The sequence below is a fragment of the Rhyacophila brunnea genome, unplaced genomic scaffold, assembly GCF_057557595.1.
Source record: "Rhyacophila brunnea isolate RB1 unplaced genomic scaffold, BYU_Rbru_1.0 scaffold_10, whole genome shotgun sequence".
NCBI lineage: Eukaryota > Metazoa > Arthropoda > Insecta > Trichoptera > Rhyacophilidae > Rhyacophila > Rhyacophila brunnea.
The window spans coordinates 36,160,171-36,177,993 of NW_028232752.1; the positions used below are offsets into that span (position 1 = coordinate 36,160,171).

Below are 17,823 nucleotides of genomic sequence, written 5' to 3' on the forward strand. Positions count from 1 at the left end.
TTGTTTTTAAATCTAATGCCTTATTAACCATCACCATATGAGTATTAAGGTTTACATAATATTATATTGTAATAAATATGTTTACTTACTTACATATTTGGATCAATTATTAAAAAACGTTATTTTCAAATTATGTATTTTATGAAAATATTAACAAAATTCGTATAATTTGTGTAAACAAAACATTGTTATTTAATTTTATCAGATATTATTTTATATCATAAAAATCAATCAGTGTAAATTTTATATAAAAGAGATTTCATAACAATCTGATATACCTATTAATTGACATATATATATATACGAGGGTGGGTCAATAAGTCCTTAGAAAAGCCGACAAGTGGCGCGACTAGTACTGTAAGCGGTTTGTTTTCATGCAGCGGCACTACCGATTCAGTATGCTGCGAAGTTTCAATCAGATTGGTCGGGTTGTTGTGTGTTTTTCGTACATTTAACGCTTGTGGAAAATGGAAAAATGGAAAATGGAGAAAATTGAGTTTAGAGCTGTTATTAAACATTTTAATATAAAAGGGTTAACAGCAAAGGAAATAAAAAATGAGTTGGATTTAGTTCACGGCATATCTGCTCCTTCACTTGCAACTATTTATAACTGGTTAAATGAATTTAAACGTGGTCGTACATCAACAAAGGATGAACCACGCTCAGGACGTCCTGTAGAGGTGACTACATCAGAAATGATCAATAAAATCCACGATATGGTGTTAAGTGACCAAAGATTAAAGTTGAGTGAGATAATTGAGGTTACAGGGATCTCAAAAGGTAGCGTCATTTCTATTTTACATGACAAATTGGGCATGAAAAATATTTCTGCAAGATGGGTGCCGCGTTTGCTCACAGTCGACAATAAACGCAATAGGGTGGTGGCCTCTAAAGCCCTGTTGTCGCTCATGCAACGCAATCCGGATGAATTTTTTCGTCGCTTTGTGACTGTAGATAAAACATGGATACACCACTATACTCCCGAGACGAAAGAACAGTCAAAGCAGTGGATTGCGAAGACAAACCATGTCCAAAGAAGGCGAAAACCGTAAAATCAGCTGGTAAGGTTATGGCTACTGTATTTTGGGATGCACGTGAAATTATTTTCGTTGACTATTTGGAAAAAGGAAAAACAATAACAGCGGATTATTATGCATCTTTATTGGACCAGCTAAAAAACGAAATTGAAGAAAAATGGCCTCATTTAAACAGGAAAAAAATCCTCTTTCATCAGGACAATGCCCGTGTTCACACATGTTTACGATCAATGGCTAAAATTGAAGAATTGAAGTTCGAATTGGTCGACCACCCACCGTATTCGCCAGATTTAGCCCCCAGTGACTTTTTCCTTTTCCCAAACTTAAATAAATGGCTAAGTGGACAACGTTTTTTTTCAAATGAAGAAGTCATCGATCGGACAAATGCTTATTTTGAGGACCTTCCGAAAACTTATTTTTCTGACGGTTTAAAAAAAATTGAGAAACGTCTAACCAAGTGTATCGAGCTCCAAGGAGATTATGTTGAGAAATAAAAAAAAAATACAAAAATCAAAACTGCTTTAATGCTTTTTTCTAAGGAATTATTGACCCACCCTCGTATATAGTCTGATATATTTATAATCTGACAATATTACTATTATCATTCTTTGAAGTAGACTTTTTCTGTTTTAATTGCCTACTGCGGTATGAAATATAAAATGATAAAGACCATCTTAGGCTTAGCGAAAATAGTATTTTCTGAGTATTATTACGAGACTCGTTAATTTGTGAGTAATAAAATAACGATATTCCAAATGAATAAATAAATTGTTTATCAGTAAGTATCTTATGAATTCGGTAGAAGTAAAGTAAGTTGTAAATACTAAAGTAAGGCCTCGCAGGAATTTAATTTTCAATTTATGTACATTAGTCTGAACACAACACCAATATCAATTTATAGACAAAGAGACGTAATAAATACACCATCCGCATGTGGCTCCACATCTCCCTCCCACTGACATATTCTGTGAAAATACAGAATGATAATAATATATACCATTGTTAATTTGAGGAAATAATGGGAGGATATTATTTATTTTCTCCTCACAAAATACATCTGTGGAATTGGTCACGACAACACATTTTATATAGTTTATTATAATATATTATACTTCGTACAACATTACATAAGTTTACCGATTTACAGACTTGATTGCAGATTTTTTAAGATGACTAGATCGGTTAGTGTGCAGTTGTATGTTTTGAGAAAATCTTATTTGGTACAAATCGAAGCCCGAATCAATATAGTACTATGTATTTGAATGAGATCCTATTCAGACGTAGGCAATAAAAGTACGATGCAGTTGGGTGTTTCGTGTAAGTAGATATAATAACTTAATTTTTGGATAAAATCGATATTATGCAGTGGTGTAGAGCAAAATAAAAAAGTTCTCGGGTTTCGAGTAACTGTAGGTACTGTACAAAAACATCTTCTTGGCTACGTTTACAGGCGCTGTTGTTTACTAAATGGGAGGAACTTATAATATAATTGCAGTAAAAAATGGGCGGAGCATGTCAGTTCACAGTATTAACACGTAGCCAAGAAACAAGTACTTACAGTAATAGTCTCAGTTTTTTTTTGCAATAGCTACTGAGAATTTTCTGATATCCGATGAAGATTTAAATAAAATGAGATGACAGGTTAAAAAAAAGATAATTTTTATTTTGTGTCAATTTCAGAGAATTTTGGAAAGGAAATCTGGGTACAAGTCAGTTGTGGAGAAGCCAGCGGCAAACACATTTTGAAAATATCCGATATACTGGATTATTTGTTAGGTTAAGTTAGGTCAATGTAAGTTAGGTTAGGTCAGGTTTTCATTCTTGAATTATTCATGAATTTTGCCCAAAATCGGGTATGACAATTAGCGCGGTTCCCGCCTGGCTTCGCCATAACCGACTTGTACCGAAATTTGTGATCGTGAATCAAAGAGAGGCGTACATGATCGAGTAGAATAACGCGTTAAAAAGAAAAAAATACAATAAATTACAGTTGTGACTTTTATTGGAATTGTCTCCAGAATCGTATCCCTCGATATGTGACGTAATAGATAATGTCCAAATAATGCCCAAATGATTGATCAATTGATATTGGTGCGATTCGTCTGAAAAAAAAGGCTGCCGAGCGCCGACTCCTCGTGTTCCACCCCATTTCACCACCTGGTATACGGTATATGCACCAGTGGCGAAGGTTGGAAGTAGGCTGTGAAGATCTGACATAAACAGTGCACATTAAACTTTGTTAGTCATACGTTTTTGTTTTCATTGAACTAAGACTACAATTTAAAGATGATATTGGTTAGTTTTTAAAAATTATTAAGTCCTGCCTAAACCAAACCATAATAGTTTTGGTACACTTTGGGCGATCCGATAAAATTGTGCACACTTTTTCATTCATACTTATTTGTTTTCGTTGATTTAGGAATACATATTAGGTACCTGCATAATGTTGTTGGTTAATTTGTTTAAATTCATTAAACCCTGCCTAAACTAAAGTGTAATTGATAAACAATATTATTTTATCTATAAAATATCCAATATTATATAAATGATTTATGTGCATAATTTTAAATATTTTATTGATAGACAAGTATTTTTCAACCATTATCTATTACGGCTTGGTTTTCGCAAGGTTTAATTGGATTTTAAAAACTAACCAACATCATCTGTAATTTGCAGTCGTAGTTCAATGAAAACAAATACCTAGAAGGACTGACAAACTTTAGTGTGCACTATTTATGGCGGATCTTAACAGCCTGCCTCCACCCTTCGCCACTGATATGCACTAACCTAACCTGACTCACCGATTGTATCAATTGCTCCCAGTCGATAGTTTTAATTATATTTGTTAGTTCCTTGTCGCGTTGGAAGGTCTTCTATTCCAATTATTGTGGTACACTGCTGACAGCGTCGGCCGTGCACTGACCAATCGCTTTGATGATGTTGACTCCAGCGATTCCGGCATTGCTCAGTCGGGTTGTTGCACACAGTGCAAAATTTATTGGAGCGGACGTCACCAGGCCGACGGCGCCCGTTGACTGAAAATTATATCAAAAAAATTTAATTGAACAGCTGAAAATATAAAAATAGGCATACTATTGCAGATTTTGGGGTTCGATTTAAATATTGAGTTGAATTACTAAATTGGTATGTTAGTGCACAGATATTGAATAATAATTGTCTTTCGAATATAATAGGGTATTAGAGAAGTCTCATTCAAATAGAGACGTAAGTATGCTTAGGTATTTCGCTTTCGCTTTCGTCTTTCAATTGATTCATATCTTTGTTATTCGATTTTCTCAAAACGTACAAAACTATACAATATATCGCACCCCTAGTTTTAAAGTATGACAAGTCAAAAAACAGCATTCTGAGATAATTGGATTCAAAGATTCAAACCCTGTCAACTAAATCTAAAAATTTATGTACCAAACTGATTTTCTTGCTCGATGTGTATCAGGGCTTATATTTTTGTATGAACTTATTATTATATTGAAAAATTATACAGAACACATATTTTTGGTAGTTTTTTTGAAATGTCATAGTCTAAAATTGGACTATTTTGATAAATTTTGAAATAACCCATCATGCACACAATACAAACTAATATGAAACAACATAAAATCTCTTCAATATATTATGCATATCAAGTAAAATAATAAACGAAATGGTTATTTGAAATTTTTATTTCAAAATAAAATAACTGGAACAGGTAAACCATCACATACCTACCGAATTTTTAAAATATATAATTGTATAAGATTATGATTACCTATTCAAGATTCTTGCACATTACGTAATAAAAATTATTATATAATTTAGAATTAATCAGAGTAATTTCCATCACTCTCTTCGTGAACCAAGTCATTTCTTGTCACTTGAGTACTTCTAGCGACTTTCAAATTATTGTAAAAATTGTGGTACGTCATCGGTATCAATTTTTTTGCATGTAGTTAAAAGATCTTGCCTTTTCTGCATGGTTATTCCTGGTGGCTCATTATAAGCTTTCTGTAAAATTATCATATTCATGTGAACCGGACGACCCGTCATGCGATGCCTTATATTAATTTACTCGTAGGAAGTATCAATAAAATTGGTTTTAATGAAAAAACTATACGGTGATTCTCTTTTCAAATGCATGACTTTGATTGCTTGCCATGTTACCTTTGTACCTACGGTAGTTATAACATAATTTTGTTCCAGCTCATCGGACAGCAATTTCAGGTCAAATATATCATCAGTTGCCATTGCATTAACTCTATAAGGTTCACCATTCGTTTCAGCCATGGCTATAATGGGTATCTATATTGAACTGGTATGAATACTGAAGCACTTTTAGTATTCTCTTTTTTTCTTTTTCAATGAGTGAGTGCATCGCAATCCACTGATCTTGGGTGTGACCCATCAAATATTTTATCTTTATAGACTTTACATTTTCTGTTTCCAATGATAAATACATCGCAACTAAATATTTATTCTTATTTTGTCTAGCACAGTTATCGGACCAAAAATGCACATTCTTATTTAGATTTTTTTTCAAGTAATGGTATTTATTTATTTATTTATTTATTTATAAAAAAGAGTATTACGGCATTACAGCTTTTGGCCAATGCGCCATAATACATAATACATACAAATATATAAAAATATCTTAATTACAAATAACAACTAATATGACAAGAAAGTGGAAAAGACAGCATGTGTAAATATTAAAGAAATATGATAATATATACAATTATAAATTTATCCTATTTAAAACGTCTACAAACATTATATAATTAATAAAAAACAAATCAACCTTTATGGTGCCATCAAATAAGCTAATTGCACGATACACAGCATCATGAAACATAACATCTGTCCTGCGACGAGGTATCTTGAAGACCGTGGAGCTGCGAGTGATATTGGTGGGAACATGAAAATTAATATTTGCCAGTATATGCGGATTGTAAATGAACCCACGAAGAAGTAAAAAGAAATGCTTTAAAAGAACAATCACTCTTCGGGTAGACAGGGATTGCATTGATAGCATACCCAGAAGAAAACGAGTCGGGAAATTCATTTTATTGTCATTATCATAAGGAAAGAACCCGTATGTTCTTAAGTAGAGAAATCTAAGAAATCTATTGTGGACTCGATCCAGCTTAATTGTGTGCATGAACCTATTAGGACTCCAAATAATGCTGGCATATTCAAGAATACTCAACACAAATGATACGTATAATGTACGTAGCACTCGGACGTTCTCGAATGATTTTGAAACCCTCATAACAAAACCAAGCATTTTGCTAGATCTAGTACTGATGTTAAGAATATGCTGATTGAAAGTGAACTTTGTATCATACAATACTCCCAAATCTTTTATCTCCGTTACCCTACTCAATATTATACCAGACAATGTGTATGGGAACAATAAGGTGTGCCTTGAACGATTGAATGAAATAATATTACATTTGGAGGTAGCGAATTCAAGTTTATTTAAGATAGACCATTGCGAGATAGCATCTAGGTCAGACTGCAACATCGCACAGCATAATGGGGTTTCAATAATTCGAAAAAGTTTAAGATCATCTGCGAATAGCAAACAAGAAGAATTGGTTATAACTTTGACAATATCATCAAAAAATATTAAAAACAAAATTGGGCCAAGATTTGAACCTTGAGGAACACCAGAGTTTGTTCTAAAAATCCGCGATTCATTCCCATGGTAATCAACAAATTGACGGCGATTTTTCAAATAAGAAGCAAAAAAACATATTATACTATATGACGCGCCAAATGTACAAAGCTTTTGTAATAAAATATCGTGATCAACACGATCAAATGCCTTGGAAATATCTGTGTACACAGAATCAACTTGAATTGACTTATCCATAGAATTTGAAATAAAATTATTATACACTATAAGATTTGTTACTGTGGACCGCCTAAGTCGAAAACCATGCTGCGAATCGGAGAGGCGAGAGTCTATTTGACGGTTGATGTTTATATGTAATATCGATTCAAATAATTTACATGGAGCCGAAAGAACTGCTATTGGCCTATAGTTAGAGATCTCTGATCTAGATCCCTTTTTATGAAGCGGCCTTAGGCGGGTTATTTTCCATGCATCAGGAAAAGTGCTGGATGCTATGATTAAATTAAATATATGTTTAAGCGGAAAGGATATATGTTCGTAACAGCCCTTAACCACATAAGGTGGCAAGCCATCTGGACCAAATGAACTTTTGGGAGACAAATTTGAAAACCCATATTCCATATCTTTCTCGTCAAAAGCTGAGATTTGAATATCTTGCGTTGCAGACGAAGGACCAGCAGAATCGGGGTCAAGTAGCGGTTCTATTGAGCTATAAAGTGATTCAAAATGCTTAGCAAATGCATCAGATATAACATGGTTCTCTATAGGATCATTATTCAACGTCATCATGGCATTGTCTTTTGTAGTACTACTGGAACTAAGCGAAACTACCAATTTCATTAGAACCTCTTTTAGCAGTCACTTCGTTCCAGATACAACAAAACCCTTTTTCTCATCAATATCAAAGATGGTGAAATATGTTGCGAGTTTTCTGGTGTAATAGAAGTTTGAGACTTCACCACAAGGTTATGAGAGAACTGCTTGCAAATCGAAACATGAAACTATCATAATAATATCTGGATCAGGGATAGCTCCATTTTTCACGCCATTTTTAGGATATGACATTGAACGAAATTAATTGTTTTGCTTTTTGTGTATCATTTAAATTTGTATATGCTGTGCTGACCATTGATATTTTTTGACTGAAAGCGCCCAATATTAAATTCTGTATTAGAGATCGTAGAATACTGAGATAACTTTACGAAAGGTCGATCATTTTGTTGACACTTTCCTTTGTATAGCCTATAGTGTTGCTAAATTTAAAGACCCATCAATAAATTGTCTGGTAGTTAGTCTGGTGTAAGCGTCGTGGGTCATAGGTTCAAATCCTGGGTCTGGCAAGTACACATATTGTTTTTCAATTTATGTATGAGTCAGATTATGGACCTAATAGGTTGAGCAAGTGGCTGATATCCATATCTCGAAAAAAAAAAAACAAAAATCTGTTAATACAAACCACACCGTGGAGGCCCATACTATGATCTTATTAGATCGGACATGGTTGAAAGTTTGAGCTCTCAGGAAGTGGGATTCTACCCTAGGAATGCAATTGATGTGATCTCTAAAATATTGTTTTAATTCGGTATCAATTTTCTTATGGTTTTCATGTGTTCCTCTGAGATCCTTTTCTATGATTCCATCACTGTTTGTTTTATTTATTATTGTATTTATCAACAAACTACTGTTCAATTTTCAGAATGGCTAGTCAACAGTGTGACCACAACACAAGTTTTATTTACTTTGTCCATTCCTGGCCTATGATAATTCAAGATGTCATAGTCTTAAACTCGCTAAAATTTTGAATCCTAATTTAAGACCATAACAACTCAAAATAGCACAGTCTTTAAATATCACACAATACTATTTATAAAAATGATAGACTATTCTTTCTGTCCTGTATTTCCGTAGAATTTATTTAGACTTGTGATAGTCTTTGACCAGATAAATAATGATATTTTCAACCTTTCTGCATTATTAACTCAAAATTTCAGTTTTTTGACTTGTAATAGTTTAAAACTAGGGGTGCGATATATACCTGTGCACTACCATCAAAATATCTACTAAAAGCTGAGTTTTAAACCAGTATTTTCCTCATAATAAGAAAACAACCTTATGTTAATCTTTAAAATGTATATTATATTAAATTTGTATTCTGTACTTATATACAATTTGTATTCTGTACTTATATACAATTTGTGAAAATGCGGAAAATGGCCGCTTTTCGATGATCTGTATACAAAAGCATGAATATTAAATAATACACTTATTAGTTAGTACCTACCAATGTACCAATGAACTGTCAAACCTTCAAATATAGATAATCTTTGCAATTAATTGAAGGTAAAATGCTCAAAGAAATTTTTTAGAAAGGTATTATTAGAATTGGGATTCTCTTCTTCTATAAATTCGCACAATTGCGCAATTGTTGACTTTTTAACGTCCTCTTTAATTAACTCCTAAAATTATACAGAAGCACAGGTCGAAATGGACCGGAGCATACCGTAACCCAGTTCCGGTTCGTGATATCCCCGAGATTATCGCTTCGTCTCGCTCGAGAAAATATTAATTTGACCATCTTCGATGGGTAGGCATAATGCCAGGATGCAACCGGGATCCAAATACTTTTCATAACGTGAGATGATTGATCGGTAATCATTGGCCCAATAATCTATTAGGACTATGGGAAGCTTACTAATTATGACCGTGAGATAATTTGATGACACTAAAGTTCTGATCAAATTGAGGTGCATGTCGCCTACTATCACGTGACGTCACAGTAAACTGCCGCTACGAGAAAAGGTGTGTAATGTCGTTTTTATTGGTGTTTAAAATGTTATCAGGCTGATGCTCCCATCCCGTAGCACATTTTGAACCTTTAAACGAACATTGTCAGTTGGCTAAATCTGCCGAAATCACCAGAACAACAATGAGTTCACTTCTCGTTGAACTGCACTGCACCGAAACCTGCATGTCTCAATGAACGTTTTAATCATCTTCTATGCCTACACTTTTCGATTGTCATGTCAAAATCATGTTTTTTTGTTTTTAGCGGTAGGCACTATGTATTTTCTATAAAAATGTTGTCTATTATCTATGGTCTGCTGGTTGGGTTCTGTTCAAAATATTATCTGTGGATGTCATGTCGCAAGTAATTTTAACGTACGCACACGTAGAAACTGTTAAAATTAATTGAAATGAGCATGTACAGTTAATAATAATTGAAATTATCAATACATTATAGTTGGCACCCTTCATCAGTGTCATTTTTTAGTGAATTTACAGCGACGGTGATCGTTCAAAATATTCTGCAGAATGACGTAACCATATACTAAATTTGTCGCCATGACAGCGTGACAGTAGGCGACATGTAGGCGACATGCACCTCAATTTGATTCGCGCTTTATTTGCAATGTTCAATTATATTATTGATATATTAAAAAATATTGTATACCAGTGTAGTCAACTGCAGGACAAGTAGATTGGCTCGGTTCTGGGCGTTCGCTAGCACGTTGTTCAGACATGTGCCGACTTGAATAAAGTTTGCAAAGTTGGCGATGCCACATGCCGTGGCCTCGGCGGTGATGTTAGCCGCGGCATCAATGGCGGTCGTCGCAAGATTTGCTGCTCCAGAAAACAGAACCTTCACCTCGTCCACCGTATTGTTGACGCACTCAGTCACGTTGTTCAGAGTGTTGTATACCAACATCTCGGCAATCACTTGCTGTTGCTAAGGGACAAAGGACAGTCATTTTATAAATGTGGTAGGTAATAAAAGTACGCAGTGTGCTCGAGTATAAATAAGTAGATTAGCAATGCAAACTATGCTGCATAAAATATGGTTACATGTTGCCATGTTTTAATTAGACATGCATTTAATGTCAATACTATACGACCCAAAGAGGATGGACGGTCTTTAATATACGGTCATATATTTCCGTATATTCATAAACCGCAGTACTACCGATCAAATCTTTACACTGCGCCAAATCTTTGAAAAGAAATGGGAATACGCCCAAGATGTACACTGTCTCTTTGTAGATTTTAAAACCGCATATGACTCTATTGATAGAGAAGCTCTCTGGAATATATTGAAAGAATTTGAAATACCGTCAAAACTTATAAATATAATAAAAGTATGCATGGACGGATCCAGAAGTAGAATTCATATGCAAGGTAGTATATCAGAATCTTTTAAGGTGACAGCAGGACTAAAACAAGGCGACTCCTTATCACCAATGCTGTTCAACTTAGCTTTAGAGAAAGCCGTTAGAGAAGCTCTGAAAGCAGAAGGTGGAGTTACCCTGAATGGGTCCCATAAAATATTGGGCTACGCAGATGATTTGGTGGTGCTCGGAGAATCTGAAGAAGAAGTCAGAGATATTTTCACTCCTCTGGAGGACACAGCGAAAAGGTTGAATCTACGAGTAAATGTGGGAAAGACCAAGTATTTGAAAATGACAAGAGGCATTGAACCCTCTGGAAACATTGGAATAAGAAACTCCTCGTTCGAGAGAACCTCTCTCTTCAAGTACTTGGGCTCCAACATTACCTCTAAAAATGAAATGTCCCTAGAGCTCTCTGACCGACTGAGAAGTGGAAATGCAGCGTACTTCGCGCTGAGTCGTCTGTTCAGGTCCAAAATGCTGTCCATCAAAACGAAATTCCGGGTGTATAACGTGGTCATCAAGCCAATCGTCATGTATGGATGTGAAACGTGGGGTTTAACAGAAAAACAAGAAAAGGCGCTCCAAGTGTTTGAAAACAGAATCCTCCGGAGAATACTTGGACCCGTCAATGAGAACCACCGGTGGCGCATCCGCACAAACGCTGAGCTCTTCGACCGATACCAACCTAGAATCACTAATATTCTGAGGTCAAGAAGGCTCAGATGGGCGGGCCACGTTGTACGATCTGAACGATCTAGAACTCTCTATAGGATTTACAAAGGCACACCAGCTGGCACTCGACCTCTTGGCCGCCCTCGACGGAGATGGGCGGACAACATTCAAAGGGATGCGGAAAGGCTGGGGATAGTCAACTGGGAAGAGAGAGCGCTGGACAGAGATGCCTGGAAAAACGTTGTGCAGTCGGCCATGGACCTGAACGGCCCCTAGCGCCAGTTTAATAATAATAATAATCATATATTTCCGATACAACATTTTACGGTGAAGTGTGATATACAGAATACGTACCGGGCACGATAAAATATACATATATTAAAGTTGTACTAAGACATAGGTATATACCTGATATAGTAATTAGGAATTTAATATAATAATTTAAGACTGTAGCATCAAAATGATTTATCTATTGTCTTATTGACGAAATATGCAAATAAAATCATTTGTGTAGATAATTATAATGAATTATCACATGAAAGATATTATACACGTTTATTGACTTGCCAAGATTTAATGAAAATAGAAATTTCCGTTTTTGTTTCCAGAGCCTACAAAATAATGCAGTGTGATAATCACATAAGTGAAAATACGACGTGAAAGTAGGTTTATGGCAACGACCAAACCTTTGACCATCTCACCCTCACTCAAAGAGGGCCAACCGTCCGCGTGGAAAGCGATTTTTGAATTTGTGTCTCGGTAGATACCAGTAGATACCAATCATGGAAAGCCCTCGACAGATTGTGAACCATGGTAAGAAGCACTAAAGACAATTTGGTCAAATGAAGATTCTCTGATGCGACGATAGGCAAACATGGACGAAACATCACTAAAAAACATTTTCAACTAGATCCTGCAATGGTTTTTGCCACGTTGACATCAGCTGTATCAGCATAATATACCTACACCCATCTTCGTAAACAACGTAAATGATCCAGTTAAAGTAGAATTATTAATAAAAATCGTTTTGCTTATGAAGTTCTACCACGTAAACACTAGTTTATTTATAATATATCCTGCAAACTGTGGAAAATGTGTTGTGACACGTAAAAGAAGAATTATTTATCTGTTGAATAACTTTTATTGATCTGACGTTTTTGACTTTTATTGGTAAAGTCAAAACAATAAGTACTTGGGATTTGATGATGGGTTTATGTGCAGTCTCGTTTTGTATTTACACATTAAATGCTTTGTAATGAAAACTTACATATGTGCATTCGATGACACTGATCACAATAATCTGTCCCGTGTTCAGTGCGTCTTGAACGGCGCTCTCCACGCCGTTGGATAACTCTACCAGGGTATTGTTGAGGGTTGTCATGAAGCGTAGCGTCTGGTCGTCCACCAGCGAGACTAAGCTGCCCAGGGTCTGCGAGGCGGTGGTAGCAGCATTCTCCAGGTTAGTTATCACTCCTTGGATGATGGCACGCGTCAAATCAAAGATGTCCACCGCCCTCACGGAACGGTGCAGGGGAACCAGACTGGTCTCCGACGGCTCCAGCAACTTTGATTCCAAATCCTCACGGCCGATTGCTGAGCAATATACATGCTGTTGGAATAATAAATCGATTCTATTATAACAATATACCTATATAATATAATTATAATAGTATATTGATATAGGTACTCAAAGTAATTAACATCCACCCTGTTAGTCGTCGAATTTAAATAGTGAAATCGTCGCCTAGATGATCCTAACATGAAATTTGGCATACATATTCACCGATCTATTGATATGTCCATTTATTATAAAAAATCATTTCTTTCTCCTTCGAAAGATTGTTAAAACGGTTGACTTCTTAAGATAAGCGAAGTTTTCGCCTGAACCTACCCGTTTGTCACCATTCTATATATTTATTAAAAAATAATTACAAGATAAAAAGAACTTTTTATATACAACGTTTTTAAATTTTCTGTTGAATCATATAAACTTGAGTTGCTAGCTTGAACGATCAAACATTTTTTACTTGATAGAAATAATACTGACATGTCATATTGATTTCCATAGTAACGCACGTATATATTAATAATTTAGTTGCTAGGACCCCAGACCCCTAGCAACCGATAATAGTGTATTGGATTACGGATTTCTTCCGAAATAACTTTTCATACAAAACAGAATTAACCGGAAATGAATTCAATTCTGCTTAAAGATGGCTAAAAGTATTAAAAAATGCATTGGCACCATTGATATACTATATCAATGATTGGCACCGTGTTCTGATATATTCTAAAGTTTCAAATGTCTAGATAGTCGGGAAGTTAGTTAAAAATCGATTGCAAGATTTGTACCAGACAAACAACCACCGGACAAATAAGAATACGAGCTAATAAAAAACGTTGTAATAAAATACACTTTCACGTGAGTGGAATATAATATCTAATATGTGTATTATTATAAATTGACACAATAAACAAAAATAATTTATAATTGTTGTTTTTATTACTATTACTATTTTAAATGAGCAAGGATGCTAAAACCTAATCTAACCATCCGGTGATACCTAAAAAGTAAAAAAAAAACCCGTAGGCGTAGAGGTCGCTGGATAGAAAGAACTTAGAAGAAGAAGAAGCATAGGTATGGTATAATCAGTTTGTAGAGGCCTTCGTTAGGCCGATGATAATTTACTTTGAACGCGTTGGCTAATAATTATTAAGACTAATGCCATGATATTTTGCAGAATAAACAATTTTATATTGTCTTCTCAAAATGGTTTTTAAAATAAAACTACTTATTTGTTTGAAGAAAATAATAATGTGGGATTATTAAAATACACACAATATTGTCTCTCTGTTTTACCTGGAAATGGAACTTCATATTTGTTTAAGTTATCTTGAACTTGTTTGTGTTTTATTGAACTTGATTGCATTTTTATCGTAAGACAATGATAACATGTTTTATTAAAGCCAGGATGTTTTATTCAATGCTAAAAAATATGTTTATTCTGGAGATCATGTGATTTTCTCACAAAGTATTAGCAATAGGTAGTTGGTGTTGATATTAAATTTATAGGTACCTACTAACAATCCTCCTTCTGATCTCTTGGCGAATAAGAAAGAATCTGCGAGAGAATGTGAAAATGTTGTTGCCGCGGGGTGGTACATGTCATAATATATCATGTCATATTATGGAGTAGTATAATATACAGCACCGAACAGATTAATACGACAGAAACGTGGAAGCCAGTCGCTATAGATGGAAGTTTTGAAGCCAGGCTCTATTTATTACTCAGGCCATATCTAAAGTACAAAAAAATACAAAGTGCGTCGAGAATGGAATTCAATGATCTTTTGTTTATTGTATGGTTACTGCATAATTCATAAATAGATAAAAAATAAATCATTGGCATAATTGACTTAATTTGTTCACACTTCAATCCGTATTATTAAATGTTAGGTATAATATATGTGAATGAGTATGTAGTTGTGTAGTAGATAGTTTTTTAATGATCTTTTGAATCTATCCGCGCACGTGGATGATAAAGTTTCAGAGTTTGCACAAAAGATTACTCCAAGACGTGAGCTAGGTATATACAACATTAGAGTATATCAGGGAACACAGAAATGCAGTGCGTTATCTTCTGGGTGTGGTGGTAACAAGGTTTAAATCTCGAGTGTGGTAAAATATGGGATATACACACAGATTTCTGAGTTCCCTGGATATACATTAACACGTACGTATTAAAGAATATCTATGTTATTAATGTATGATGACACTCGGGGCGCTTTGTGTTTTTTGCCTTTTATGACCGTCATACATTAATAAACTGAACCCTACACAATACCTACTATTCATAAAGCTTTAAGGGCATAAATATTTGCATATTCAATGATAATACCTGGCTGGGGAAATATCTATAAGTACCTATATTTTTTTTAATAATTTGTTAGAATTGTTCATCTGTTTTCTTGAATGCAGGCATATAGAGCATCTTTTATGATTTTCTCGTTTTGTACTGGCCTGCATGAAATGAAACCATTATGTTCGTACGCAGATTGAACACATACGGGTACGTAGCAAGGAATTTTAGCGCCCGGGCAGTAACAAAAATGCGTCACTTACCTAATACAAAACTTGTACCTATACCTATCTTACCTAACTATAACTATAACCAATGTTCGGTTACCATTGGCTAATTTGAATATAGAGATTAAACAATTAGGTAATAAAAGTGTTCTAAAAATGTACTGTCCCTATATATTTCTAGCTTTATTTTACATGAATTTTCAACATAGTAAAGTACTTAAAGTATTTCCATGTACTATATCCATGTCAATATTTTGCGGCTCTTTGCAAAAATCTTTAAAACCACCGTGCTCTCCAGTTTGAAAAACATTGGCCTAATTTGTGCAATGACACTTTTTTAGGTATGTATTATCATCGTATTTTCTTTAAAATATGCACACATTTATTTACTTAAATTATTATTAAAAACGTTTCATTGACAAGTGATTCTGACTATGTATTAAATTGACACTAGTTTACACAAGGAATTTGCGCCATTTGCTACGCCACTGCACAAAAACGTTCGATTGATGAAAAAACAACAATTTGATCCAGATAGAGGATTCAAACGTAAAACCCCCTGGAAGAAATATGTCTACTTTCTGATCTCTGTTCTAAAATGGGCGCCACATACTACTTGATCACTACGATATTAACACTTAAAAAAGTTAACTTAATGTCATACGTCTGCGCGTGCCCAAGTACATAACAGAAGTTTTTTTATATGTTTTAAATAAAATACGTAGGTAAGTACCCAACTAAAATGCTGTTGACTTATAATTTGTATCTAGTTGTAAAAACAACCACCATTAAGAGCTTTCCACAACAATCAGTTGGACACTGCAGATACCCAAGTGTTGGTGGATGCCAAAACACTTACACAACAGTTATTAGAAGAAAACAAAACCTGGTGGTAGATAATTCATTATAATTTATAAAGTGGTAATAATCCATTTTATAAATCAATAAACAAACTTCACTAACCTGACTAAACACTGTTAGCATAACAACCAAGAAGACACTCAAAAATTGGGTCTTCATTTTTCTAACTTTTTCTCGTAATGCGTACAAAAATATTAAATATGATTTCGGTAAACGACATTGAGCCTGGTTAATAGGTCTTATATAGAGAAACTTGGAAATGTGATATTTGCGTAGGGATTAAATATTTTATTGCCACACAATTTAAGCGGATTTTTGATATTTGTTATCTTCCAGCGAGCAAACAAATCAACGTCATTTCATTTGTGAACGTCAGCCGAAATTTAGACCATCTTGGTTGTTATTGCTGGCTGATTATAGTGATAAGTTCAGCTTCAGGAAAACTGAATATTTACCAAAGGTAAGCCTACTGAGAATGAGCAAGATTTTCTTTTAATTGCTATCGTCAATATGTTTTTAACCTTGTTAGAATCTGTGGCTGGCAACATTTAGAAAATCAGCGCAGCCAATAAAAACTTTAATTAAATCCTTTGGTTCAATTGATAGGGCGTGGGCAAACGATATTTTGATGCCACCCTCCATTCAGACCGGGTCTAGGTAGGTTTAAGCGCCGCGGACTGAGTGACGCACAGGTAGGGAATCCAATCCCGAGCCAAAATTCTGATCCCGGGGTTTCGGGATTACAATTTGACAATCCCGGGATTGGCATTTTTTTCCATTGTTAATATAAAAATTTTATATTTACAAATAACATTGATAAAATCGGTCAAAAATAAATCTAGTATAATTTATACTATTGAAGACATTTATTGTTAATATTGTATGCGTTCAATCTTGGAAATACACAAGTTTAATGGAGTAAATAATATTGTAATATAAATAATAATGTGAATTTAATATTAGATTGCTGTTTCTGATAGTAAAGACATAATGAATGGATTAGCGAGATTTAAAATAGTAAAGCAAATAATCATGGCGTACGTATGGCCTTACCGCATCATAAATCTAATTAGTCAGCCAAATATGAAACTGCCGTAAAACGTATATCATGGTAGAATTACTTTGTTTAAAGTGCGAAGCATTGTTTTTTCCAATCTTTCTCATTTTTAATAATTCATGTGAAAAAATAAAATGAATCGGCAACCTACACATGGGTATAAATCAAACTTCATTCAAACTCAGTTTATTTCTAATGTAGTTATTTTTTATTAAAAGTATGTTTTATTTTCGCTTTTATTTTATTTTCCATAAAAATTGATAAAAAAAATCAATCCCGAAATCCCGGGATTATGTTTATCAATCCCG

At 34.4% G+C, this 17,823-nt stretch overlaps 1 protein-coding gene across 4 annotated transcripts; it reads right to left on the bottom strand.

Annotated features, from left to right (window-relative positions):
* Window positions 1-1,865: 1,865 nt before the first annotated feature.
* LOC147079162 (uncharacterized) lies at window positions 1,866-16,673 on the bottom strand. 4 transcript variants are annotated; one of them, XR_015071464.1, is made up of 5 exons: window positions 16,561-16,673; window positions 12,778-13,119; window positions 10,124-10,399; window positions 3,839-4,072; window positions 1,866-2,002 (listed from the first exon to the last, which is right to left on the bottom strand). XR_015071464.1 is itself a non-coding variant. In XM_085953842.1 (4 exons), exons 1-4 carry the CDS (start codon window positions 16,615-16,617, stop codon window positions 3,920-3,922), a joined length of 828 nt encoding a protein of 275 aa, XP_085809968.1. In that variant the 5' UTR covers window positions 16,618-16,673; the 3' UTR covers window positions 3,768-3,919. The 4 variants fall into 4 exon arrangements, 1 of the variants encoding a protein (XP_085809968.1); XR_015071465.1 differs by lacking the exon at window positions 1,866-2,002 and adding an exon at window positions 2,680-3,194; XR_015071463.1 differs by lacking the exon at window positions 1,866-2,002 and adding an exon at window positions 2,680-3,194 and having other exon boundaries at window positions 3,811-4,072.
* Window positions 16,674-17,823: the final 1,150 nt, after the last annotated feature.